Below are 27,745 nucleotides of genomic sequence, written 5' to 3'. Positions count from 1 at the left end.
AGATGATGGAGAGTGGCCTAGCCATAACATCTGCCAGCCCTCTCAGCACTCGTGGATGCACCCCATCAGGGCCCATGGATTTGTGGATGTCAGGTTTGCACAAATGATCCCTAACCCGATCCTCCTCCACCAAGGGAGAGTCTTCCTTTCTCCAGACTTCCTCTCTTGTGCCCAGGGTCTGGAATTCCCCAGGGCTGGCCTTAGCCAGACTGAAGCAAGGAAGGCATTCAGTAACTCTGCCTTGTCTGTATCCTTTGTTACCAGGGCACCCGCCCCATTCAGCAGCGGGCCCATGTTTTCCCTAGTCTTCCTTTTGCTATTGATGTCTTGGAAGAAGCCCTTCTTGTTGTCCTTGACATCCCTTGCCAGATTTAATTCCAAGTGGGCCTTAGCCTTCCTGGTCGCATCCCTGCACACTCTGACAATATCCCTATATTCCTCCCCAGTGGCCTGTCCCCTTTCCCACATTCTGTAGACTTCCTTCTTCTGTTGGAGTTTTGCCAGGAGTTCCTTGCTCCTCCATGCAGGTCTCCTGCCCGCTTTGCTCGACTTCTTCCTCAGAGGGATGCACTGATCTTGACCCTGGAGGAAGTGATGCTTGAATATTAACCAGCTCTCTTGGCCCCCTCTTCCCCCCAGGGCCCTACCCCATGAGATTCCCCTAAGTAGGTCCCTGAAGAGGCCAAAGTTAGCTCTCCTGAAGTCCAGCGTTGCAATACTACTGGACACTCTGGTTGCCAAGAAGAAAATCATAAACCAAGAACAGAAGATGAAAGAAGTAAGAAGGCAGAGAACACTAGTTTTCATAAATCCTCACTAGTTTTTCAGGTTGCTATGCTGAGTCATGATCTATTTCCAACAGAAAAATGAATTATTACTACCTTAGAGTAATATAACTTAGAGCAGAGAAGGATCATTCAGTCAGCATCAAGAACACAGGTCAGACTGTCTGTGCAGAACAACCTATTACCCAAAGTAATCACCAATTAATATTAAAAAATAAGTTAGTATTTCAACATTCATAAGTTCTGCTGCAAATCAGTTATGCTTACTTTAAACATTGCTGCTTGAGGCTCTCCTAGTTCATGAAACGGAGGTTTGCCTGTGGCCATTTCAATGATGGTACAACCTAGTGACCAGATGTCAGCTGGTGCACCATATCCACGCGGTCCTTTATCAATAATTTCAGGAGCCATGTACTGCAAGGTTCCTAGTCGGGACAAAAATAACAGCCAAATTTTACATTTTTCATTGTTACTAGAGAGAACTAACACATCACTAAGCAAGTCAAATTTTCAGATACAACCTGTATAAACAATAGATTTGATTTCCAATATCAGCACTGAAAACTCGACATAAAGTTACGTTTTGACATCTTTTCTATAAACCTATAAATCTATAAATATTTTTTCTCTCTAATAAGAGGCTTTAAACTGCAAAAAATATATTTACCATATAATCCAAAAAGCTTCCCCAGAACATAATTATGCCAAACAATTTTTGCAGACAATTAGTTGTAACGATTATGCATGTTAAGAGATGATAAAAAACAGCAAAATGACAGATTCTCTTCACAAGAATAATTTTTCATGTGTTTACTGCTATAATGAGAACATGGATGGAGGACAGCATCAACAACAATACAGGGAACAGTTCACGCAGAGAGGAAAAAGCCTAGTTATAAGGATGGAAGGGCTGAAGAAGGGATCTCGATGAATATGACAGGCAGTGCCAGAGAGTAGAAGTCTAGGGAGAAAAAAAAAGGAAAGCTTATGGAAAGAAAAAAATGTTTCTAGACTACAAAGAGATAATAGAAACAGAGTAGAAAGAATGCAAAACCAAATGGTCTTGGGGAAGAAGTGCTGGAAGTAGGAAAAGCTTTATTTTTCTGTTAAAGTAGGGATACGCACAGGCCAAATTATTGCTGTTTTGTAAACATTGTTTTGTTCTCAGAATGTCATGTTGTGGTGCTCTCTTAACAGCAGATGCAAACATGCTCAGAAGAAAACTTCTCCCAAATTCTTGATCACTGTCATCACATCGTATCATACCATAGTATCACAGTATCACTGAGAGATTAAATGAAAACACAGCTCTCCCGCAGTCAAGCGGGCCCTGCGGAAATATGCCTACGTAAGCATTAGAAGACTCGATTTGGGGACCTAAATAAAAGGTTCTAAACACTGTGAAATGCCACTGGCAAAACAACTGCAAGGCTCGTGACAGGCCTGGAAGAACAGGACAAGCAGAAGGGGCAAGTATGCTTGGTTTTTACAACACATCTTTGTCAGTCTTTCATCAATAGTAAACCAAGGTGTAATTTCATTCATTGTGAGATACAAACTCTAGGACAGACATTTTTAGCGTGATAATTGTATCACATATATCCTCTGATAATCACTTTCTTTTTGTAGTGGCAGTTTATAGGGCTCTATTTCAGTGTAGGCACATTTGATTTTTTTTCAGATAGCTTGTTCCTCAGGAACACTTTTCCTTAACATCAGAGATAAAGCTGACTGCTCACAGTGAAATAAACTTGGGAAGCAGAGCCTGTTGAGGGCTCACAATTAAATTACCATGATTTAGTCTTTACATGGAGTTAATAGTAGCAAAACAAACAAACAAAAACACAATGAAAAAATGCATGGGCTTTGAATGAGACAGGAACACACATGCAATTTCTTTCCATCCGCAAGAGATATCTGTAATGACTGTGACTGTAAATAATTCTAGATGAATTCATTACAAAGCATACTTACAAAGCCACATGAGGCAAATAAGGTAAAAATCCCAACACAGAATCTATGTGCCACATGTCCAAGTAGCTACTCACCTTAGAGTCTTTTTTGAAACATATAATATCCTAACAGGATGATCAATATATTTTTACAAAGGAAAAAGCCATGTTATAGAAATAATGGAGCTGTGACAGCACCACTAAGAATAGCCTCCCCAAAAACACTAGGGATGGGGTGTTTCAAAAAGTTACAGAGGTTGGCGGGCGGGCGGGTGGGGGAGAAAGAGAGACTGAAAAGCTATTTTTGTAAATCTCAGATGACAAGAGATCAAAACGTTTTAAATAAAATCTTAAGTTTACACAAAAGCGTTCAAGGTTGTAGCAAAGATAAGTCAATTATAAGATGACTGCAAAAACACGGAAACCTGTCAAATTGCAATTCCTGGAAGTATTATTGTTGTGCTTGTGATTTTTAACATCCAAGGTTGGCAAAAACAAACTTAAAGAAATAAATCTATTGAAACTTTTGAAGTTATACACGTTGACAAAGTAAGACCCTGCCTAAGAGTTACAGTTGACTGTCAGTAGGTGACTCAGAATGCCTCTAAAGAGTCCTAGAGTAGTCAGTTTGCCTGTGACAATCTGACTGCAACATTTATTATAAAATTCATAAACAAAAAGAAAGTAAAAAACAAAACAAAAGCTGGTCAATCTGGAATCACTCATATTCATTCATACACTGAAACAGTTAACAATCCACCCTAACAGAGGAAACCTATGGACATTCTTAATGTTTCAAGAACTACAATATTTATTTCTTCCATGTGAATTCCTCCTGCTCTCTTATTACAACTTAGAAATAAATTATTTTTCTTTGTAGGAACACAACAGAACTACAGTGTGATAAACTTGTGAACAATCAGGGAAAGGACATCTAGTGAAGATAAAGGGGATTGGATACTACTATGCTCATTAAATATAACTGCTGTAGAACAAAAGCTCCAAGCCACAGCTTTGTCCTCAGGCTGTTCTTGAGTGGAGTGATATAAAGTTTAACCCATTAGAGGTCCAATCCTTCAATTATCTGTTTTGTATTACGTGATGCCTACAGTCTGCAGAGTTTATGTACCAAGTTAAGAAGCAAAACAAACTGCAAGAGAGTTTTGAGACCCTCTAAACAATAGATTACCTAGCAGACCTACCTACTGCAAAAGCTTAGCTCATCTCAAACATTTATTCTCATATACCTCTAAAGCACAAATAGGACAGCAAACATACAAGAGAACGTATCAGAAAAGCACAAGAAATGATCTACCCCCTTTTGTTACAGCATGGTGACTTTTCTTCACGAGCAGTCCATAACATCATGCCTAATAACAATCGGTTGCTAAAAATACAAGCAAGCACAGAACGGCTTTCCCCTGATATCTGCTCCAGCAACCAGCCGTAAGAGGGACTTCTTGGGCCAAAATTAAAATTTGGCCTTAATAGCCACAAATGGGTCTTCCTCCATGACTGCATCTTGAGCCCCTTCATAAGCTTTCAGTTTCCAAAGTATTCTAGGGAAGTGAGAAGCTATTCACCCCATCACTTGGTAGCGCACCTCTTTCCCACAGAACAGAACTGCACAGAGCTAGTCTAACAATACTGACAAAGCCAAATATTGCAGGCAAAAACTGCAAGTATCCTTTTTCAGATACTGCAAGAGACCTGTGTGCATTTGAGAATTATTCATTTAGTTGTATTGCCACAGTGTTGGATTAAAAAGGTGTTTATTGAATAATTTGTCTGGAAAATATGGTGAAGCCCATTAAAGGAATGCTTCAGAATCCAGCATTTAATCAGCTCTATTCAAACCTATTAGGTATCTATCTGTTGTAATGTCTGCAAGCTGAAGAGATTGAGTGGCGTAGTCCTTCATTTTAAACAGAACATTCAAACGCTGCATCAATGCATCCAAACTGGAAGGTTCTAACAAGGAACACAGTGTTTTTGTCTTCTTTTAAAGACTCCTAATTTAACTTAATTTGATTCTAATTAAAAAGTTTCAAATGCCTGCACCTGATGAGATGTTACCGTTGCATGTAGATGTTGCATGGTTTGTTCAGATCATGATGTAGTGTTAGGCCAATTTCCAGTTCACAAACTTTCCTAATAATAACTACAAAAAAACACTTAGAAGTGTTAGTTACTTCAGAGCCTTCATAGTTCTGTTTACCTGGCTTCCTTTGTAAGAAAGCTGGAAGTACTGCAGAATCACTGCCAGACAGAGGTAATGGCTAAATTAAAGTCATCATCTTCTGTCTTCCACACACACATCCAATGACTTCATCCATAAACTATTTTCCATACTTAAAATACACGTCAATGTGAGACTTGTGATTTGGTACTTCACCCTATGGTTATGTCTATATAGCATGTGAAAACATGATGTTATCTATTTTTTTCCACTGATCAAAGAATTGAGTAATTATGTGAGTATTCCTTCATTTTCCATCTTCATTTTTAAAACTATTATCCCATTAAAGAAGTAAAAATAATAAAATAAAATAAATAGCAAGTCTGTGTTTACAGTGACCACGCTCCTGTTCACTTTTCTCTGAAAACAAGAACACCTAATCCCATTTCTCTCACGAACCCCATGTGCTTCTTGGCTCTAATTCTGAATCTGTCATCAATCCAGTTCTGGATGCTAAGGAAGAATCTACATTAAGAACATACCCTCACACACTCTGCTCCATTACTCTTACCTGTAAATGTTTCAGTGCATGGATTAATTCCTGCCAGCCGTTTGGACGTACCAAAATCAGATATCTTTACCACTCCGCTATAGGTGTTCACCAAAACATTATCCCCCTGTAGGTTGGATGTAAGAGAGAGGGAAGAAGAAGAAAAAAAAAAAAAAAAGCAGATGAATACAAATAGATTCCAAATCCCCATCTCAATACACCTTCAAGTTATCTTTATAATTTACCTTTCTACAAAGGAGTTTTCCAGGAGCAGCAGGGGAAGGAATTGTTTTATTCTTGTCTTACTTTTATTTTAACCTTCCATGAAATCCTACTGAAAGTTCTATTTGAGGCTAGAACAAAACTAAGTGAAATAAACACAATCAAAAACCATACAAGACATAGTGGAGGAAAATTTACCTTTATATCTCTGTGTACAATCTGGTTCTCATGGAGATACTTAAGCCCTTCGAGAATCTGCTTGGTGTAAAATTTTATAGTGGGTTCTTTCATTGGGCCCCACTTAGATCTTAGGAGAGCCGAGAGGCTGCCTGAATCAGTTAAGAAAAAAGTGTGTCAAGATAGCATAATCCCAAGATTAACATGAAACATGTAAGGCTGTATTTAAAGTTTTGCTCAATATCCTAGCACGCAAGAGAAATGCAGTACCTATAATTAAGCAAAATTCTTTCTAGTTCTCTTAGAGCAAGTCAATTTATTTCTGCTCTTGACTGGTTCTTTCTTTCTTGCCAGCTCAGCTTTCACCTCCGGGACGTGAAGAAGGGTTATGAGAGGGCTGGACACATTTCCCTCACTTCAGTCTAATGACTGCTGACACTGGAACTAGCTACTGTTTGGCCCTTAATGAAATAAAGGCCATGGTAGGTAACACTGTATTATGTTATATATTATACTCTGTGAACTATGTGCATCGGTGAAGAGAAGCTGATTTACTCTGACAACAAACCAAAACAGTCTTTTCCTCTGACTTGGAAACGTGGAATTAACCTTTGGAAACATCTAGTGATAGAGGAAAGCACATTCCTGAAAGAAACCAATTTATAGATGCTCAGATTGGGAGACAGGTCATCCACACTTCCCCTACTTGTAGCAAATCTAATCAGTTTTTAACAACATGAATATTTTAATCATGAGGCAAAATAAATACAGCATAGCATTTTCTGCTCATACGAAACTAAGTGCAATGAGTACACTCAACGCCAGACAAATTCATTTGAAGGGATTTTCAACCGACATTATGCTCTTTCAAAACTGAAGTTGCCTCAAAGAATCTTGCATAATCTAAACAGCTGGTTCCTTTTCCAGACTAGCTGTGGAATTAAAAATACCGGAACTGGTTCAATAATATCCTGTTCTTAACCACTAATTACAGCACACACTAGTATGCATGCATGAACAGAAGAAAAACCCAGTAGGTAAACAACAGCAGCTGATCCTCTTAACAGCAGGAAAATAAGCGTTGGGATAAATTCTTTACATCAGCATGCATCATCCATGTTGGAGTGTCCACACTAAAAAGACAAGGTGAGGAGGTCATGGAAGCACAAAAAAGAAATAAATTTCCCATCTTGAATGACCCAGATGCATTTAATTACACTTTGAACGTTTGTGTCTGGATCTCTGATAGAAACCTGAACTTTGTTTTATCTGACTTTTTAGTTTTGTAAATTACATTCTTATAAGGATTTAACACTTACGCTGACATATACTTGACAACGAACAGCAAATAGCAAAAGGGAGGTAGAGTACAGCCTAGAGAGGAAATAGAAAGACTTCACATCTTAAAACATAGGGAAGGCTCGAGCAGCAAAAACTGGAAATTTTGAGCAATGGAAGCACCTCCCATTTCTCTCTCATTTGGCTAGGAAACAGCAGTGCATGTGTCACCTTTGTAAGAATAAAGTCATAATGAGCTTTACCATCAGTTTTACCTCTCAACAGAAGCTTACCCTAACAGCTCCAATTATCATCTGGCTGCTCAGGCTAAAGGGACCACACAGCTTGAACTCCGCTATTTTCTAAACACATGAGTATTTGACATCAAAACTTCTAACAGTTTCCTTTCAATTACTTTTCTCCAGACTAGTAATTATTACAAGTACAGGGTCGTGGGAACTGCGTATTTCAAACTTGTTTTTTACATGTGGAGAATGCCACTTGTAGTTAACTTTCCAACAGAAAAGCCGGATACAGTACACAAACACATTTAGTGCACATCTCTTGGCTTTCTCCAAGTTTGGGGGCCAAACTGCTTTTGATTTCTTTGAGAGACTAAAGTTCAGAATGATACAAACCTCCTGGCACCTGCTCCATAAAAATCTTAATGTAGCCATCTTCTGAAACAGATCCAAGATACTGGACAATGTTCCGATGCTTTAAATATTTATGCAGTGCTATCTCTTCATGAAGAGGTTGAGAATATCTTTAAAAAAAAAAAAAAGAAAAGAAAAAAGAGTAGCTCACAATGCAGGAAAAGGTCCTAGACGAGACTTAAATGCTAGTTTACAAACAGAATGGATTTGGGGGATTTTGCTCCAATTCACAGGAAATACTTTGTCCATGACCTTCACAACGCAGCGTGACTAGCTGCCTACTCAGAAAAGGTACAGAGGCAGAGCTGAGAGGAACCCACAAGGATAAACATGCCTTCAGAGAAAGTATTTATACATAAATCTTTCTGCATCATTATACAACACTGCCTTTGCCTTGGAAACGTTTTCTCTCCTGCTCCTCTCCCTCCCCCCCAGAAAGTACAAATAAGATACAACTGCAACTTAGAAGACAAAGTATTTCTTATTCTAGAACATTAGGAAAATTGTATTTGTATACATTTTATATACACAAACATACACTCTTTTTCAAGCAATAACAAAGTTCTTATTCTCAAAAAGGTACTGCTGAATACCAGCGGTAACACTTGATCTTTAGTATACTGGGGTATTAAATAACAGCCATAAAGAAATACCTTTTAAGAAGAGCAAAGTTTTCATCAAAAAAATGCATTTTCATTAGCAATGTAAATTTAACAGTAAACTAGATCTTACCTGCTGTCTCTCTCGGGTATTTCTTTGACAGCTATTCGGACCTGATTGCTAAGGTCTCTTCCAGCATAAACTATTCCATACGTACCTTTCCCTAGAACTACCCTGTCACCATTCTCATCATAATCATATTCATACTGCAGGTAGAAAAGATAAACAAAGTAGCACATAAATTGTTAGTGCTCACATTTGAGATTATAAAAAGCTTTAATAGCTCCACAGTGTGCTTAGTATGTTATACAGCAGCCTAGTGCATTATATCACTTCTAAAATTCCCATGCTATTTGCTTTTCCTAACCAACTTCCAAATGCATCTGCCCAAACAAGGATCACAGCATTAAAACAAATTCAGAGAAACAGGACTGTCAAAAGAAGACATTCAGATGTCATCTCTGACAATTTCTGACAAAGCTTTCATAATATATAAACAAATGGAATATAATCTAGTATTTTTAAATCTACAGCTTAATAAATAAACAAACTGACATTCTCATTACAATGGGTGGTGCTATTTTCAGATTCTATACTTCCTTTTGAGCCTAGCAGTAGCAAAATTCATTTCTGACGTTATCTCATTAGGAACTTTTCCAAGAAGAAAAAAAATGCTTATCTGAAAGGTAATTAAATATATGAAGTGGTTGTACTAACTGCTGATGAAACATGCAAATGAGTCATATCTGCAGCTGAATAAGTCACTGCTGGTTCAGCATCTTCTGTAAAGCCACACCAGTTTACACCATCTCATGGTCTTGTCCCACATGGTAAGCTCATCACAGAGCATTCCTGCTACAACAGCCAGGGAAAAAGTCCATCGATGAATAATGTTGATTCAAAGCAGAACTCAGACACCAAATAAACCCAAGTTTCTTATGGAATTTGGGTTAGACAGAGTGCCCTTGATTCAAATCCAAATCGAGGAGCTGATAAAGGGTATTGTAAAAGCACTTCTGCAAAGATTTAAGACACGAATTGGACAGTTTCATAGCCTCAGAGATGATCAGGGGTACACAGACCCCCCCCCCCCTTTTTTATCTTCCCAGGTCCAAAAAAAGACACCCAATATGGGAAAACTGCAGGTTATCCTCTATGGCTTCATATGAATTCTCTACCAAAAAAGAAAACATTGACAGAAATGTCAATACCTATGGCAATTGTTAATAACCATCTTTTTCTGCTTTATACAGCAAGACTACCTCATATAGAACGTCACCTTGAGATCTACTTCCTTGACATCTCCTCCAGCTGGTAGTGCGATTCTGGTACTGTAATGTCCTTGTGTCACTGCAATTCCCTCTCTCTTCACCTCAGAAAAGACCCTAAGATTCACACCACTAGATGAAGGGTGCTAAAGAAAAAACTGTCTGTTGTTTATCCTAACAACATATTCTGGTGAGTGGTAACTATATAGTTTCATTTTTCATGTTTCAGTATTTCATGGCTGATAACATAATCTTGTTACATGACAGGCACAACTGACCCAAAATGCTACATGTAAAACTTGTCAAGTTCTTCGGTAGTAGAGTGTCCAGCTTTCACAGCTATCATATGACATAAAACTGTGCAGAAAGAAGATAGCAGCCACATTGCAGAATTTAAGATTGACAGCAACCCTGCTTGCTCCCAAGTCCTAAGCCAACTCTATAATCACTGTAGAGAAACCTGTGTTCCCTAGTCACAGTCCCACGATACATGAAAATTGTTGAAATTTATACTTCAGTGCTAGTTAGTAAACAGTTTAATAGACTGTCTACACTTAATGCCATTTTACATTTATCTCCTCTCCTTCCAAAAGCCAGAAACAAAGATGGAATAAATTCCTACTGGTTGCCAAAAATCTGAACATGTGATACACAGTATGTGCAATGCAACCATTAGGTAGGAGCAAAGAAGTGTTCAAAGTTGACCTTCTGTATGAACTTTCAGTATCAATTTCGAGATACAAATACCTTGAGATTCCAAACCGACTCCTATTCCAAATGCTGGTTTAGTTGTAGATCAACATTATAGTTGCTTTTGAATAATACTGCAATCCAGAACACAGGACGCTGTCCTTTGGGACAGCGTTCTCTCAGAAATCCTGACAGAACAGTTGTGCGGTCAGATCCAAAAAAATCAGGCTTTCTCCCCCCAAAACTATGCTCAAGGTTATCTTCCCCTTCCCCAAACAGAAACAGCTCTTTTATTAATGGTAAGAATTTCTACTTTCTCTTGTTGTTGTCAAGTCCACCTCTCTTTAAATGTAAGATCTCAGGGTGCCCAAAGACATTGCATGTCTTGGCTCATTTATAAACTAACCAAATTAACTGCCCCTTCTGCACCTTGATTTCCTGACCTAAGGCAGTTAAGTACAAGGTAATAATCATGAAAACTACAAGATATGTAGAATGACATAACTTAAAGATTCAGCATTAACTCCTGTAGTCATTTCTCTATACTTCACTGACCCATGCAGGATTGTTTCCTGCTCTTCATTCTTCAGTGCTTTTTCCAGTTCACTTTTTAATAGGCTCAAAGCTATGGTGAGCTCACTTCCTCTTAGAGAAAATTACCTAGTTGAACAGATCGTGCTGTTTGGAGCCTTTCTGCTATTAGCTAAGGTCATAAATACGCAAGGTTAAATCTGCAGCAATAGGTAACACCCTGTCTATGCCAAGGCAGATCCCTGATTCTGTTTTATTCTATAATAAAGGCTGAAACTGTACATGTGTTTACTAAGCTTGGCTTAACAGATGTGCATGTCTTGTCTTTTCACTCGAGGAGAGAATTCTGTGGTCAATATTCACGAACTTTAGTGTGAAAACTCTTCTTCCCCACTGTATGTAACTGCACACAGCAGTACAGTAGAGTCTTCTACATTCTTAATCCTTTTTTGAAGCCTCCAGTACTACAACAGGCTATCACAAAGAGCTGTTCTGAACTGTAACAGAGCTGCTAGAACAGGACGCAGTCAGAAAGACACACAGCTCAAACTAACCACAAAAGTTGTTTTACAGTCAACAGCTGCACTGACTGAGTTGCCTGACCACAAATAAAAATTGCAGTCTACTTTCTGTGATGGCTTTACAGAGTGCCTTACAAACAAACCAAAACACTCAGTGCTACAAATCTGGATACCTGCCATGAGGAAAATAGAGTGTTTTACAAAGACATGCATTCACCTCACCTAGCCTGGGCCCATAAAGCCAGAATAACCTTTTCCAGGTTCTTCTATCTCTGTACTGATTATAAAGAAAAGCTACAGCAACTAGGTTCCTACGGTCTGTGTTCCAGTGAACAGCCTAAAGTACAGGGGATTAATCTGATCCTAAATATCTGGAAATCCCTGTGACAGAAAAAGCCTGTCAAATGAATTTATCTGGAGAAAGAGTGATATCAGAGACTGGCTAGACAAATTGAAGCACATCTCCTAAATGGCTTTTTCCTAGAATTTATTTCATATCTTGTCTTTTCATACACCTGAGCCAGCTGTCATTAGATGATCCTCATCTATAGATTGTTTGCAATGTAAACAAAAGATCAGTAATTCACTTTTTTAAGGACTTATGCAGGTTACATCACAGTAGCAACAGACTCACTTCATTAAAAACATCTTTTTTTCAAATGAAAACAATTCTGGTATACAAAAAGTTTCCTAAGAGCTGAAATTTCACATACAGCTTAGTTTAAATGTTATTTCCTATCTTTCCAGGATACTGATATGAAAAATGCAGGGAAAATATACAACAAGTTTTGGAGTTTTCAGATCTTTTATCCTGGACATACCTCCAATGTGTCACCATCAATTTCTCCTTCTAGTTCCAAAGTACTGCCAACTGCATCGGACAAAATTTCTTTAACTAACCCACAGAATCTAAAAAACAATAAATATCACAGGATCAAAGAAAAATATCCTCTCAGGAAGAGACTGAACAGATTATTCGCACAGCGGGCTTTGGTTCCAAACTAACACACTGGCTAGCATGTTTAGATAGAGGTTTCTTTTATCATTTATCATTTTATCACTCCTCCATGCTTATTCTGTTCCATATAAGGAAGAACATCAAATACACATTGAAAAGCATATGCAACATATGCATAATAAGTATTGCAAGAAAAATAAATATACAGTCCATCCCTAAATAGTTAAGTATATTAACAAATTAATCCTACTTTAACATTGGAAGGTTTATATGCCAAATACTAGCCCTAAGAAGAATCTGGCCTATACAGATTTGGGCCTGAAATTCTGTTAGCATGCTTACTGTTTAGAGACACTATATTCATCTACAGTAAATATTCAAATACATGATGCCAACCATAACAGATATCTGTGAAATAAAATAAGCTACAATTTGCATTATGTCTAGTTGTTCTTACCTAAATCCAACAGAAAAGGTACATGAGGGAATCTAAACCAATACAGTACCTTACATGCCACAGTCAAGAGACAGAAGACAATAGTTTTAAGCTGGAATAAGCTACTTTAACCTGAGCCCCTTTTTCAGATCTAACGACTTGTAAGGTAAATGCATCAGAACCAACTTTAAAATAGGAAAAAAGAAAGGAACAAAATAAGAGAACAAATACTTTATCTTTCAACCAAAACAGCCAGCTTTTAATCTTTACTAAACCAGTTGTATTTGGGACAGATCTCGCATGCAATACCCACACATAAACTGAACTCACCTACTACACTGGTTTTCTGTAGAAAAGTAGATTTGAAAGTCATCAGAGTTGTCATGGACATAAAGAAAACAACATCGCTCATCAAACTTGGATATGCTGCAAAAGTTACATAGAGAAAAGTTTATTCTGGATGTAAGCGTAACTGTGAGACGGAATGGAGCAAGAAGGAGTTTTGGTTTCTTTTGAATTACAAATACTGAGCAGACATCTTTTTCATACACAATTAGTTGTCTCAGAGAGACAGTATGCAATTATATGCATTTTCCTTTCAAATACAACCTCTGAATTTACTAGTATATTCTAGAGACTAAAATCCTATCCCCAGTTGATGAATGATAAAGCTATTGCTGACTTCGGTGAAGTACTGATTTATCTGAGGTGTTCTGAGGTTTGTTCCTTGTTCTCCTCCCCTTCCATTTTTATTCAGTTCTGTCAGATTTCTTTGTATTTGATGACACCTTTATGGAAAGTAAACTGCTTTTACAGCAGAGAATTAGAATAACGTAGCTATCAGGAAAGCCTTGCTTTTAAGCTTGGTTGGATCTCTCAAACACCATCACACATAAGCAAATCTTCCAATGAAACCAGATCTCAAGGAAAAATTCATCTTTCATACCTTCATAAAAAGAAAATAAGAGGTTTTCAAATTGAAGAAGTGAGAAATAAAGAATTGAAATGTATCCCAAAAACACCGACAAATGCATTATAGCACCATGCAACCTGCCACGCTAGCTTCCACCTGTAAAATCTTAGCTCACAAAGCTTTATATATCTCCCATTACAAGTATGCATAATTATTCCATATTTACTGAGTCAGAATTCAGTTCCCTTTTCTCTGTGAAGCATACAAACCTGCCATCAGAACAGCCTGCTTGCTGTAAAGCCCAGTGCCCATATGTAAAGCATTTGAAGAGGCCTCTTTTATTTGCTTACAGAGTGGCAAATCCTTCAGAGTTTATCATTTTTACGGCCTTTATACTGATAAACAAGTTTCAGGATGATCGACATTTACCCCAAACTCAACAGCAATTCTGATAAACTGATTGTAATAATAAATATTAAATATTGCATGTTGTGTCTTGTACAGTGTCATATACAACCCATCTAAACGCATGGAAGCAAAGCGTGAAGAAATCATAAAAGACAGCATCAATACCAATATGAAAATAAACCTAAAAACGAATCTCTTATTACAAACACTTGTACTTCAGTATAATTATGCATAAATGCCTTGTTATGATTAAGGTACTGTCGGTTTTCTAGCGCATTAAATGAACAAAACTGATTGGATGCTTGCCTGATCGGTATTAGTCAAACTCTTTCAGATTTTACTTAACCTCTATTCAGCCAGTTAGTTAAAATAGATGACAGTAGACTACAGTGAAGGTGAAGAACGTTATAACACCAAGCTGCTGAGCATCACTAAGGATTACATGGATGAATGTTCACAAGAATCAGAAATTTGTCAGAAGATTTTTTTCAGAAGTATTTGAAAATGCACTATGTCATTGTGTAACTTGATTGTAATACAGCAATTTCTAGGCTGGCAAGGCAGATTAACACACACCTGACATGAGAACTAAGTGACAAGAGCAGGACGATCCTTCCGAGAGCAAATATAGGAGACACAAGTCAGTATCTATCTAAATAACAATACTCTATTACATACAGTATCATATATTTGGTATTTAAGAGGAACGGGTTAGCATAAATACTTTGGGGTTTTTGACAGAGTTAAGATCACCACTAATATTTCCTACTAAAAATAACTGAATTTCAAAAGTATAACAACTTTGTCACACAGAGCAAACATCCAATTCCATTAAACATAAAAAAATTTGCCTCTTTGAGCTTTGTGTTTCCCAGCAGTGATTAAGAATCAAAGCAAATGAATTACTTATCTCCCTTTAATTAAAAGTTATCTTTCTAAGCTGCAATTAATTTCCGTGCAATGTGTTGACTGAAGGTAATCAATTTATGTTTTAGAAACATTTTGCTAAGTTACACTCAGCAGCTCCACAGATTTCAATAGCAACTTTACATCCACTCGTACTACATTGGACTAGCAAAATAAAATATCACATTCAATTCACTTAAATGAAAAACTGCTCTTGGAAGCAAATAATGAAGGTATGGGACAATCCATGTCCAAATGCACAACTGAAGACCTTCAGAGCAATTACCACTCATCTTATTCAGAGAAGTATTTTTTCTCTGAGCTTATTTGCTTAAATAAATTACACAAGTTCAGAGAAGACAAACTTGGGACCTAAAACTTAGAGATGCTTATGGTCAAAACTGAGACCGAGAAATCCTCTGCTTTGACAACTACAGAACTCATTAGGTTCCTAAATTGTTGCTGTGCTTGTATCACAGGTTTCTCAAGTGCTTAAGCTTATTACACAGACAGGTGGCCCCCTGTCAACAGCCATTTATGTCCCTAGGGAGGCCTGATCCACCAACGTAGTGATTCATAAACTCAGGGCGATGGGAAATGCCCAGCTGTGTTCCCTGCCTTTATGGCTCCTTTGGTTTGCAGCGTCTCTGTCCGTTGCTTTTCTGGCAGCAAAGCGGCCCACCTTAGGATATGTAAGCAAGTTTTCAAATGTAGTCTTGTGTTTTGAGTTGTCTATACCAAATATGAGTCTTTTCTATTAATTCAGTTCCACAGAACAATACTGTTCTATGTAATATTCTGATCCTCCTTTGTATTATTATCTTCCTTTGTGTATTTGGGAATCTAGTTTCTTATCATTAGTGTTTTTATTAACCTAGGTGTAATAAAATGCAACTACTTTAACTATCTAAAAGCTAATCTTTGAGACACACTTCACTAGCTGTCTCCTTCCAGCTCAAGAACTCTTTTCTCAGCAAAAAACATGTCCATGCCTCATGTAACAGTTCTCTAGTGAAACAAGTTTTCACTAGGAGATTTTTAAATAGAGCCATATGAGAAGTTTTTCTGAAGTCCAAACAGAAAATAGCCACCGTGGTTTTCTTTCCTTAAAGAAAAGGGTTTTTTTTCCATTTACAGAAGAAAGAAAGAGATGTGCTAAGGGCTCTTCGTCCTTTCTGCCCTCCAAGTTCCTCAACACAGCGAAGGCAATCACAGAAAAGAGATTTCAATTTCCTTCTCTGCATTCTAGCTGTTAGTACAATGGACAATGAAGTAGGATTGTGAAGTTTAGTAAATATGAAAAAGTGTAAACACACAACTGAAAACAGGGAAGTCTAGAAGAGAATATGCACAAATTTTAGATGAGTATTCCCATTAGAAATATACAGCTCTGCTCATGCATGGCAAGGCAAACTCTTTCTTGTCGATATGTTTCGAGCCAGGTTGAACAGAAGCAGCTTTTATAACAGGCCATGCAAAGTAGAGGTTTAAGGTAGAATCCAGATTTCCTACTTAAGACAATCACAAAACCACACTTAACTGTTTCAGACATACCAACCTTATACCCCTAATGGAGGAAGCTGTAAAATTCCATTCATGAATCTGTTTCTGTAAAGAATAAAGATCTGTATCAATCAAGATCTGTATCTATATCAAAGATGTATATCCTGACTTACTATTAAAAACAAAATCAAAGCATAGTAAACAAACAGTTTTTCCAAGTCAAGTGTCACCTCTTTTCAGCCACCATTTTTTTTTTTTAAATTTCAAATAAGCTTGATGTGTAGGTGGGAAAAGGCCATACATTGCTATTCTATCCAGTTGAGGGAAAATGAATTTAAACAGAGCAAGGTGGAAGTAAAGGTTAAATTTCCTCATGTGAAATTCAATTTGAAGAATAAAGCTTGAAGTACAATTTACCAAGCATTGTGTTTTGACTCCATACATCGACTTTTTATATTAAACATGCAGCAGACACTATACTCCAATCTTCTCTAGGATGCTCAGGCTCAAAGGGAATGGAAACTTCCTACTTCTTCCTAAGAGGCACTGTGAACCAATACCTTTGGTAAAGGGAGCACACTGGAGGCAAAACAGAGGAAGGACAGTCTAAGCCTAGGAACGTAGCTCTTCATAAATCTCCAGCTACCAGCTGGGTCTTATTTTGGCACTGCTAGATATGCCCAAAGAATTTGTTCCATAAAGCAAAATTGTGTCAGACACAGACACATTCACTAGAAGTAGTGAAGTAGTACAGTGTACTGGAAAGAAGTTTACAGGTCCTGGTAATTATGTGGTCTTTTCTTGCTTTGACTAACATGCCTCTCTTCAACAATTCACCTCTCTACGCTCTTAGCCTATCCTCCACCTTTCTTTCTGATATTGAGGAGGGGTGGCCAAATAGATTCTGGATTTCAACTCTGCCAAAGTGAAACCGAAATTACTTCTCACTTTTAAAAGATTGCACAGTCCAAAACCATGCATACTCCTTTCCCAGTCTCTTATACTTTATCCAATAATCTAAGACACCAACAATCTTCTCTCAACATTTGTCAGACTTGCACATTTTTTTCTAGTTTCTACTTTTATAATTGCAGAAATTTTTACAACTTCTACAATGTTAAACACAATATTGGTCTTTACTTTCGATAGAGCTCTGAGCAGAATCTTAATAAAACACACACAATTCTAATGAGAAACATTAGGAGCAGAACGAACAGCCCAAGCACTTCTAAGAACCATAATCAAGTGAAAAGAACTCTCAATTAGAGGTCAAGAACATCTGCATTCTAATCTTAGACTCCCTTTTTATTTTCTCTGTAAAAAGTCTATTTTCACATGTGCATAAAAGATATATTGAGGCTTGTGTTTCACAGAAGCGTAGCAAACTTTAAAGGATTGTAAAAAGCTCCAAAATCTACATGTGAAAAAGGGACTTTGAGCACAATGAATCAAGCACAGACTATATGAACTGCATCTGCCAGTAGTTTTACCATTTCAGTCGGAGAGACATGCCACAAAGACAGAGACCTCTCATCTGCTTCGTTGTTGATTGATACATATGCAGGCTGGTAGACTTTAGTTGGCTCTATCACCAAAACCTGAGGAGAGAACATTTTTCATTAGTAAAACAACAGCTATAACACAAGAGCATCTTAAGAAAAAACAATACTCTGATATAGATAATAAGTAACCTCAACCTAAGGACCAAATAATTGATGGAGAAGAGGAGGGAGGAACACTGGGACTGAAAGTCAGGGCAAGGCAGGAAGAGGTTTTGTTTCTATATGCAAAACTGTATCATCTGATTTGTTACAGTAGACTTAAAAGTATTTTTTAAGGATGCTTTTAGGACAGTGAGTTAATTTTTTTTTTTTTTTAAAAGCAAAGATCAACAGAATATAGGGTTTTGGTTAATGCAATGAAACACCAGGCAGTTAAGCACATAATTGCTATGTTTAGTCTCTTCCACTTCCTGTTATATCCTATCCAGAAACATAAGACACACAGAACTTGTTTGGCATAACATCTTACTGGAAATCTCAGTCCATTAGTTGTTTCTTCCGTTGCCTCAAAAATTATATCTAGCCAGAATGTCAATCTTTCTTGTCTAGGAGAATGTTCTATGGTGAGTTTCTTGAAATGCTGAATTAACATCACATTCTGAACTAATGATTTCAAGTACCTAGAATGTATTGAATTAGTGAGTTAACAAAGAGAAAACAGAATTTGACCGGATATTAAAAGCACTTTACTGACTTAAACATCCAACAAAGTAACTGCATATTTAATCCAAAGCAAAACTAAATGCATTTTAAAAGCTACTACAAATGAAAACAATTGTGTTTATTTTTACAGATTTCTAGAAAGAAGAGCAAGTTTAGTGAAAACCTTAAGTCATAAGCTTATACTGACTTTCATGAACAACATCTTATTGGAAAAGCGTATAGTTACATGGTGATTAAACAAGGTGTCAGGCAGAAAATGGGGGGGATGAGCAGCAGCTGTCTAGACTCTGAGAAGAATTCTGTTTCACAAAGAATCACTAACTTCCAAATTTTTTCCTATAAAACATGTGCTTCAATGGGATCTAAAACCAACAATGAAGGGTAACGTAGTTTCCTACCAATACCCTCTTCCCCTTTTCTTCACAAAATACAAGAACAGAGTATAAAGTCAGAGAATTACAACAATCTGAGATTTAAAGATCCATTTAAGTCACCAAACGTCCATGGGGTTGTTTTGTGCATTTCTCAGAGCTGAGTACTTAAGGTACAGTCTTGTACCACATACCATACTGGAGGCTTCAGCTTAAAAAGTTTCTCTGCGGCTTGTACTGCTTTACCAACATCATTAGCCAGCATGCTGACACTGAAGAACTGCCCCACATCCCAGTAATTGTTCATTTTTTCTAGGCTTCCTTTTCTTCCCAGTAAACTGTTTAACCGTACACCTATAAAATGTGCAAATACATATATATTTTTTCTATCAGTAAAACCATATTTACATTCAAACCAAATTCATACCAAGACTAACAAGACTTCATTCAGCATTAGCGCTTAAAAAAATAAAAAATAATTGCAAGTAATATCCCCAATACAGTTCAGCAAGCCAGAACTCCTACCACTCATGATGCTGAAAAAGCTCTTGTGCTATCTGCCTGGGCTATCTGCCTCCTGATTTTCAGTGTAAGCTGTGCATCTGTGTGTCCTCAAGATCTGCATCAGCTGCAAGAGATCAATGGTTAGAGGCTTATGCGAATCCACACCAGAGTAGGGATACTGGAGTGGTTTAAAGCCACCTTTGCGTTCTTCACCTTTGAGATTGAAGTGCTTGTTTCAGACAGGATTTGATTTCAAATATAATTATCAACTACTATTTTTTCTAACAAGAACTGAATATCTATTTCTATTGTATGATTTATTTATAGACCTATGTGTATAGTGGTGGATTTTAGTTACCACTTATATTGAATCTACGCAGACAACTACTGACTGTCCTGGTAGCCTTCCATGTGATATTGCTGGGGGGATCTTTCAGTTCAGGGACAACAGAAACCCCATGGACTCTTTCTTGGCTTCCCTGAGAAAAGCTGGGCCATGCTTTATCACCTCCTGCCTTTGTCCCCTGTTGGCTACGCAACAGGATAGTCTCAGTGATGCTGCAGAGGCAATTTACAGATGGTGCTGAGCAAAGTCCTTCCTTATTCTCTTCCCATCCCTGGGGTCCTTTAGGTGGGCCTACTTGCTAGAAAGCTGCCCCAAGGCAAAAAGGAACAAACGGTCCTTCAAGATCCCTTTGTTTTAGGCTGCCATCCAAGATCCACCATTAAAAAACCCGGACCACCTTTCCATCTATACAGATCATCTCTAAAAACATTGTCCGCTTTTTTTCATTGGGAAGGAGGGCAGGAACTTGTCTGCGGCGCTGTGTGGATACCTACCTATTTTTCTCAGCTCCATCGAGCTTTCAAACTGCTGTCCTGCAACAAGCAGCAGAACTGCAAGGTTAATTCCAGAGTACAGAGTTGACTGGAGTTCAAATCCTTTGCGATACCTGCAGAGAGGAGTCAAGAGCTAACATCTCACTGTATAATAGAACTGAAATACTATAAAGTTTTAGTAGGTGTTTTAAGCTATTAGTTTACTGCAAGGACTATATGGCTAGTTGGTACCAAAGGCACTCTTAGCAAACACCATTTGAAATAAAGTGTCATTTTTTGCTCTAATGGTGAGAAAGAAAAGCTTTTGCTTACAATTTAATGTCCCACTACCTTGCGCAGTTTTGTCAAAATCAAGCTGGAACTAGTTATTGCAAAATTAACTCTTAAATGCAATAGAATAAAACTATAATATATTACTGGTATGAGGAAAAACCATAAAAACACTAGTCTTCAGGGTGAGTTTTATAAAAAGGCTCCAAATCCTTTAAAACTTCACATTCTTCAAAAGCAACTGAGATCCAGCTGACAGAAGCTGAACACATCCTGCTAGCTGGTGAAGAATCAGAGATCCATCTGAATCCTGAAAGTTCACTGCTACTCATCCATGTTGTATTAATAATGTTAAGGCGATTTCAGGAAAAATCAAGACAGAGAGCAGTATTTTCACAGTTACCATACAATCCCAAAATGCTCACTTACATCAGTGTAATCAGCAGTAGTTTCTACGATTAGAAAAACATACACCTATGAACAGTATGTTTGTGTGAGCCTGCGTGCACATGCATGCCTTATTGTCTTAAGGAACTTCATAAACGCCGTTCATCAATGCTGTTCCTTACATACACTGAGAACCCATTTCCTATGGGCTCAAGGTCAAAATCATCCTTGCTCAGAGGACCAGCAAAAGTCCCACTACCTCACTTAACTTCATCTAGGCCTCAGAGTAGATTAACTGCATATTTTCTCTGCACAGAGGTGAGTACCCCCTCCAATGAACTGTGTATCATTCTTTATTCATAATATTCTACAAAAAGAAGTAAGAAAAACTTAAAAATAGATATAAGCGCTTTCAAAAAAAAAAATGCATATCCAAAGACCTGGTTCTCAGTAAAACATTTGCTTAAATAAGACTATGTTAAAAAGAGAGAATAAGTAGAAAATTTGATCTTTTCTAAATTGTCACAAGTCTGCTTTTCATAAACAGAAGTAAAAGTCTGAAAAAAATTTTTTTTTTTTTTTTTTTGCTGTTACCATTCAATGGCATGATCTCGACTACTGGTATCTTTACAGTCAGAATCAAGAAACATATCCTTGTAGATCCTCCCACATAAGCAAAACATATCTGGAGCAGGGTGATCACACGTCTGCAGGACTTGAAGCATAACTTGTAGCGCCTTCTCCCTGTCACCCGCATTGTTTCTTCTGAAATCAAATACAGAAAATAAAAGTAAGAGTTCAGATCTGAAAAAGTGATTGCAAGATAGTAGAACAGCATTATCCCCTATCTATCCTACAATCCATCCAGCATTACTACATACAGATTTTGCTTTATTTACACTGAGGCACAATTATCGATTGGTTGATAAAAATATATACAAATATATATATATATATAAAAAAAAATGTGTGTGTGTGTGTGTATATATATATATATTCTCCAATCATGGGACTCTACTTCTAGCTCATCTAAGAACTGATATAAACCCAGAATTCCTTTATGAAAAAAACTGCCATGTCACATGATTCCTCCATGCAAAAGCAGACAGACTCTGCATGTGCTGTGAAGGGAAACAAATGCCTGCTTAATGATTACTCCCGAAAACACTTATAGAAAGGGGGCTATTTTCAGCAGTCTAGCTGACAACTTATTTAGCTATGCCCAGAATTTGTAGTCTTGAACCCACAGGTCAATACTGTCCAAATATGGCAGAAGGTAGGTCAATCCTACTTTCCTACTTCTGCCAAACAAGTGATGGAGCTCAACATGGGCCTTGGTACTACAATTTGGGGGGGGGGGGGACACAAAACCAAGCTGTATTCCTTTCTTAATTAAAAGTTCTTCAAAATGGAGATAAAGTTTGGAAAACAAACAGTGGTCATAATCTTATTCTGATGAATATTTATAAATCTTTGCAAGAAAAAAATTATTGGTTAAATATCATTTAAGCTTTGTATTATCATTAAACACAACATCAGAATTTTTGACTCATTTTATCTTGTTTGCAGATGGTTTAGAATGCGCTATTTACAACAACAACAAAATCACTTAGCATAAAAAAAAAGGTTTATTTGCAAGAGCGATCCAAACACTGCTTTAGAGATTAATAGCCTCAAGATATTTTTTAATCACTAGAGAAATTTAAAATATTTACCAATCCCTTTTCAGAACTCTTTACAATTTTCTGATCCCTATGTAGGTATCCAGGAACAGGCTTACAAGTACTACAATTACTTTGTCAGCAATACCAGTAACAGATAATGGTTTCTGGTAAATTAAGCATTTGCACACCCTAAAGGATTAACATTTGCTGTAAAACGGCTCAGCTCCTTACATAATCAGTTGTCGGACTAAGCCCAGTAACATCTCATCTGTAGCAAAAACTCAGGCTTCTGTGCATGTTAGGTGACAGAGAGCATTAATATGAATAAATAAATTTATAACTAGTTATGTACTGCTTGTGATGTCACTAGTACAGTGTAGGTTTTCACAGCAAATACTTGAATATTTTTCAAAAAGAATTTTTTCTTCAGATTGACTGAATTCAGATCGTTCTGAAATTCATACCAGTCATCTCTAATGGGCATGCAAAGAGCAAGTTAGATCTTCTTTCAGTTTTACAGGAAATAAAATGAAAGAGAAGTGCGGGGGTAAATCCATTTTACTAGTCAACATTCTCTAACCAAACCTGTTCAAAACTAACCAGATTCTCTCAAGAATAATGCCCAAGTTTCACTGCTGTTCATATGAAAAAAAACGAGAGCCGGGGAAACCTAGCTTAGGACAAAATTAGTCCCTAAAAACAAGTCCAACAGTCCGTGGTAAGCATATGCCTACCACAGTTACAAAATTTGGTATGCCTCCAAGCTTTGCTGAAAAGCAAGAAACGCACAACTTGCAGCATTTTCATATGAAAAAACGAAAATAAAAAAAAAAACACAAAAAAACACTAACTAACTGCTTCCAAGACAAGATAAACTTTGACTCAACTCTGCCTTGTGTGAAAACAGGTTAAATATTGCCATTAAATTATTGCCATTAATACTACTATTTACTGGTTGAAAGAGCACAACTTTTAAAGAAAAAAAAACTACATTACATAAAGCAAGACTCTGCTTAGAATAGGCCACTGCACAGATCAATACTTTTGGACATCAAAGGATGAACCTGTACCCACTTGAAGCCAATACTAGGACTATTTCAAAGGACCAACCCCTGAAGAAACAGTATACTAAAGTATTCAAAATAAAACTAAAGGCTTCCATCTCTTACCAGGGAATGCTGTTATCTATTCAGTCCTTCTACAGGAAGGAAGAGACCATCAATAAAATACACCATTCTGTGCTAAATTTTGTTTCCGTTAAACAAGTATACATTAAGCTAACATAGGACATTATCAAATATAAAAATCAGTTTAGATATCTTTTATTAAACTATATTTTCATACCAGCCCAATTAGATGAGGGCAATACAAACCCAGAACATCACTTACTATAACCCACAAACTTGGGAACAGTTATTGCCTTCTAAAGCAATCCCCAAAAGTGGGCTGACCAAGAAAATACAGAACAGAAACATCACAACTTCATTCAGGCTACAAGTAACTTCTGCAGGTCAATATGAACAGGAACAGGTTGCCCAGAGAGGTAGCGGAGTCTCCTTCCCTGGAGATATTCAAAATCCGTCTGGATGCGATCCTGGGAAATATGCTCTAGAGGACCCTGCTTGAGCAGGGAGGTTGGACTAGATGATCTCCAGAGGTCCCTTCCAACCTCAACCATTCTGTGAATATGGAAATACACTGTTTGATAATATACAGCACCTGTTACGCTGGACCAGGACGAACATTTATCTCTACTTCATCCCCCACACTTGAGGGGCATGTATGCCTGACAGCTTACAATTTGTTTCAGGGTCTGCGGTGCTATCAGCACAGTAAAAGAAATTACATTAAGCTTTGGAGGCAACAACACCAACTTGTATCTTTCTGACCCAGTATCAGATATATTAGTTTCCCCCACCACAACCTTCAACAGCAGAGTGAATCACACAAATGCTAGCAGGAAGGGACTTACTGTTCATGGTTCACTTGTTTTTTTTTGGGGGGAGGGGTGTAAAACCATTTATGATATGTTAATTTGTGGCAGAGAAAATCCTGAGTTAAATGTAAAATCTCACTTCATAGACCTAAGTGAATTGATTTCCCATAAGCTTGCCCAGTTTCTAGCGGATCTACAAAAAAATTTAGCATCCAAAACAATTCTGCTGCAACATACAGCAACATAATACATTGTGTGAAACCAAGATGAGGGCTTTTTTGCATGTGTATACTGCTTTTATTTTAGTTTTAAAACGGGCATTATCTCAAATCTACCTCATCCCCAAAATTGACATATTGTTGTTCTTACTCTTTATATCAAACGTCATCCTGTGATCTGAAATTATGAAAGCATCCCAGTGCTAAACAAAACACTGAAATCCCTACAAACAAAATGTTAGAATTAGCAGGAAATGGATAGAGAGTAACATCAAAAACACCACGATGTCTTTATATAAATATCCAACACATTAGTCTTCAGTAATATACACAATCTGGGGCTGTATCTCAAAAAGAAACTAAGCTTGTAGGGCTAGAAACAACATGAAGAAGGGAGAGACCGATCAGTGGAATAGCTTCCATATGAAGACAGCTTCAATATACTGCGACTTTTGAAACTGAAATGACTAAGTACGGATATCAGAAAGGACTATAAAATTATCTCCCATTTTTTCCAAAGAAGGCTTCTGCAAGACACCTTCGTACCCTCTCGTCAATTCTTCTAAATCAGTTGCGCTGTATTTTTGTCAGTTTAGTACTGCCAGATAGCTTGCAGCCTCCAGAAACTGCTCACTGATTCCCTTGCCAGTTGGCCAATTTGATCATTGCAGTGTTGCCACATGATTTATCTGTCTGCTTACTTTTCCATGCTCTCTTATTCCCAGAAGCTTTCCTCTCACTTCCCTGTCTACATCAGCCTCTCATTTCCCTGTCTCCCCATCATGCCCCGTTATCTGCTCCTCCTTTATTTCTCCAAATCCCTCTGCAGAGTCACAAACCTGATGAAAACAGCTAAACATATAATAAAACTAAATCTTTAGGCTTGTGTGTCAACATACCCTGCACAAACAGAATTAAGGTATGATAAAATCATGCTTACAATTACAGTGCGACTTCAGTTTTGTATCACACCTTCTAATTTGCTCTCCACCCCATCCCACTGCTCGTGGCGTTTTGTCTTAACCCAGGGTTGGAGTCCGACACTCTTATTTGTAATGACAAGTACGCAGCTCAAAAACTTTCCTCTGAAGCTACAGGGTAAGTTGTAAAGTGAATCAATATCGCTTCTTTCAAAAAGAAGGATAAATTTGAAAGCTTCCTAACCTGAATTTATGAAAGGATTTTCTCCCTTCCTCCCCATTCCCATCTCTCCTTTTCAAAAACAAGCTCCTGTTCCGTAACTCGGCAACTTCAGGCACAAAAATGTTTGCTTGGATTTAGGAGCCCCAAGGTACTCTGTGCTGAGATCTGTTTCCTCATTTCCACAGGGGAATAAATGCACCACAAAGCGGCAAGTCCTAAAGGTGCACAGGAAGGTGTTCAGTGCTCGCTCCCAATATGGTAGGCGTGGCATTCTCCTTAGTGATCAATAATTAAGGGATCGGAGACATTAAGTCTCAGTTTATGAATTCATAACTCTTAATGGCACCAGAGACGCTCCTGCCTCAACTCAGTTCCTCCCTCATTTCCCTAAGCCCCTACCCGCCACCCCCTAAAATGTTCAAGAATAACTTATTGGGTTTTGTTCCAGTTTGTTCAAGTTTTTTTTTTTTTGAGAGGCTACAAAAACAGTAATCAATCATAATTTGCAGAAAACAATCTCTTCACAAAATCTATGCTCCTTTCCCTTTCCCAAATTTACATGATAAATACAAAATGTAGTACCGCTGTCTCAGTATGTCTCCGTAGGTCTCTGAGACAAAAGTTGCTTGAAATGGTGGGAGCATGTAGGGAGATGTACCACTGTACGTTTTCCAGTCTCCCTATCTTATCCTAGGTATCTGCTGTAGGCCAGCCAGAAATAGGAATTCAAGCTAGACAGAACTTTGCTCTGAGCCAGTATGGTCAACCTTGCACTGTTTCTCTCCCTTAGGTCTCAAAAATTACCCAGATATCATATTTACTCTCACCTGGAATGACGTTGCCTTACAGAAATCGGCAAAATCCCTTTTTTTTTTTTTTTTCCCCTCTTGCTTTTTGATTTCACAGCTTCACACTCCTTTCCTCTCCCTCAAATCCACTGTCTTCCCTAGGTCCTTCTCTCCATACCAGTCACTATGCCATTTCTGTTCTAAATATCCCTAAAACAAAAATTCTTACGTTTCACAAGCTGGTTTTACCAGCTTTAAAACGTTGGCACGGTTAGGGAGCCGGAACTACACTCAGTGAATCAATTCTTTGTCCGAAGAGGTCAACACCTGAGCATTGCACAGATTTTACTGGGACAAGAATGAGGGCTCTCTGCAAACAACAGCTGATAAAGCTTTTTTTTTCCCCCCCCTCACCACATTCTGTTCACCTCTTCCCCTGTTGCTAGCTGCCTAGCTGGAAAAAAGAGTATATACTATAAGAAGGCCCTATGTGAGTGAAGAGTAGTTTGTTCAAGGGAATCCTCCTTTGGTTTCCTCTGCGTTTCATTTTGACTTACTGATTTGATCTTTTGTTATTATTTTAAGAATTCTATAAGCAAACAGATATTTCTGGAAGAGGAAAGTACAGGGGAATAAACCAAACAGTAACAAACAATTCTGAAAACTTTTCCCCACAGAATGGCACAGTCAAAAACAGCAACCTGTTTTTCCCTCACTGTATTTATATGAATCTTGTTTATCTCATGAATTCACCCCGGAGTAGCTATCAACAGTTTACTGCAGATATTACCATTAAAAAAACAATC

General features: G+C 37.7%; 1 protein-coding gene across 9 annotated transcripts in view; it reads right to left on the bottom strand.

The window, feature by feature from the left end:
* MAP3K15 (mitogen-activated protein kinase kinase kinase 15) overlaps positions 1–27,745 on the bottom strand; it is a 93,298-nt gene that overhangs the window by 15,854 nt on the left and 49,699 nt on the right. For all 9 annotated transcript variants that reach the window (XM_068918449.1, XM_068918440.1, XM_068918467.1 and 6 more), the window contains 13 exons: positions 21,785–21,955; positions 20,534–20,646; positions 19,384–19,543; positions 18,625–18,775; positions 18,084–18,191; positions 16,649–16,698; positions 13,194–13,289; positions 12,291–12,378; positions 8,532–8,665; positions 7,782–7,909; positions 5,887–6,017; positions 5,488–5,593; positions 1,053–1,210 (listed from right to left, as the gene is read on the bottom strand). In XM_068918449.1, coding sequence (XP_068774550.1) covers positions 1,053–1,210; positions 5,488–5,593; positions 5,887–6,017; positions 7,782–7,909; positions 8,532–8,665; positions 12,291–12,378; positions 13,194–13,289; positions 16,649–16,698; positions 18,084–18,191; positions 18,625–18,775; positions 19,384–19,543; positions 20,534–20,646; positions 21,785–21,955 — 1,594 coding nt within the window. The remainder of the gene's footprint in view (positions 1–1,052; positions 1,211–5,487; positions 5,594–5,886; positions 6,018–7,781; positions 7,910–8,531; positions 8,666–12,290; positions 12,379–13,193; positions 13,290–16,648; positions 16,699–18,083; positions 18,192–18,624; positions 18,776–19,383; positions 19,544–20,533; positions 20,647–21,784; positions 21,956–27,745) is intronic.

The sequence above is a fragment of the Struthio camelus genome, chromosome 1 (genome assembly GCF_040807025.1).
Source record: "Struthio camelus isolate bStrCam1 chromosome 1, bStrCam1.hap1, whole genome shotgun sequence".
Taxonomy (NCBI): Eukaryota; Metazoa; Chordata; class Aves; order Struthioniformes; family Struthionidae; genus Struthio; species Struthio camelus.
This window is presented reverse-complemented; position numbering and strand designations above follow the sequence as displayed.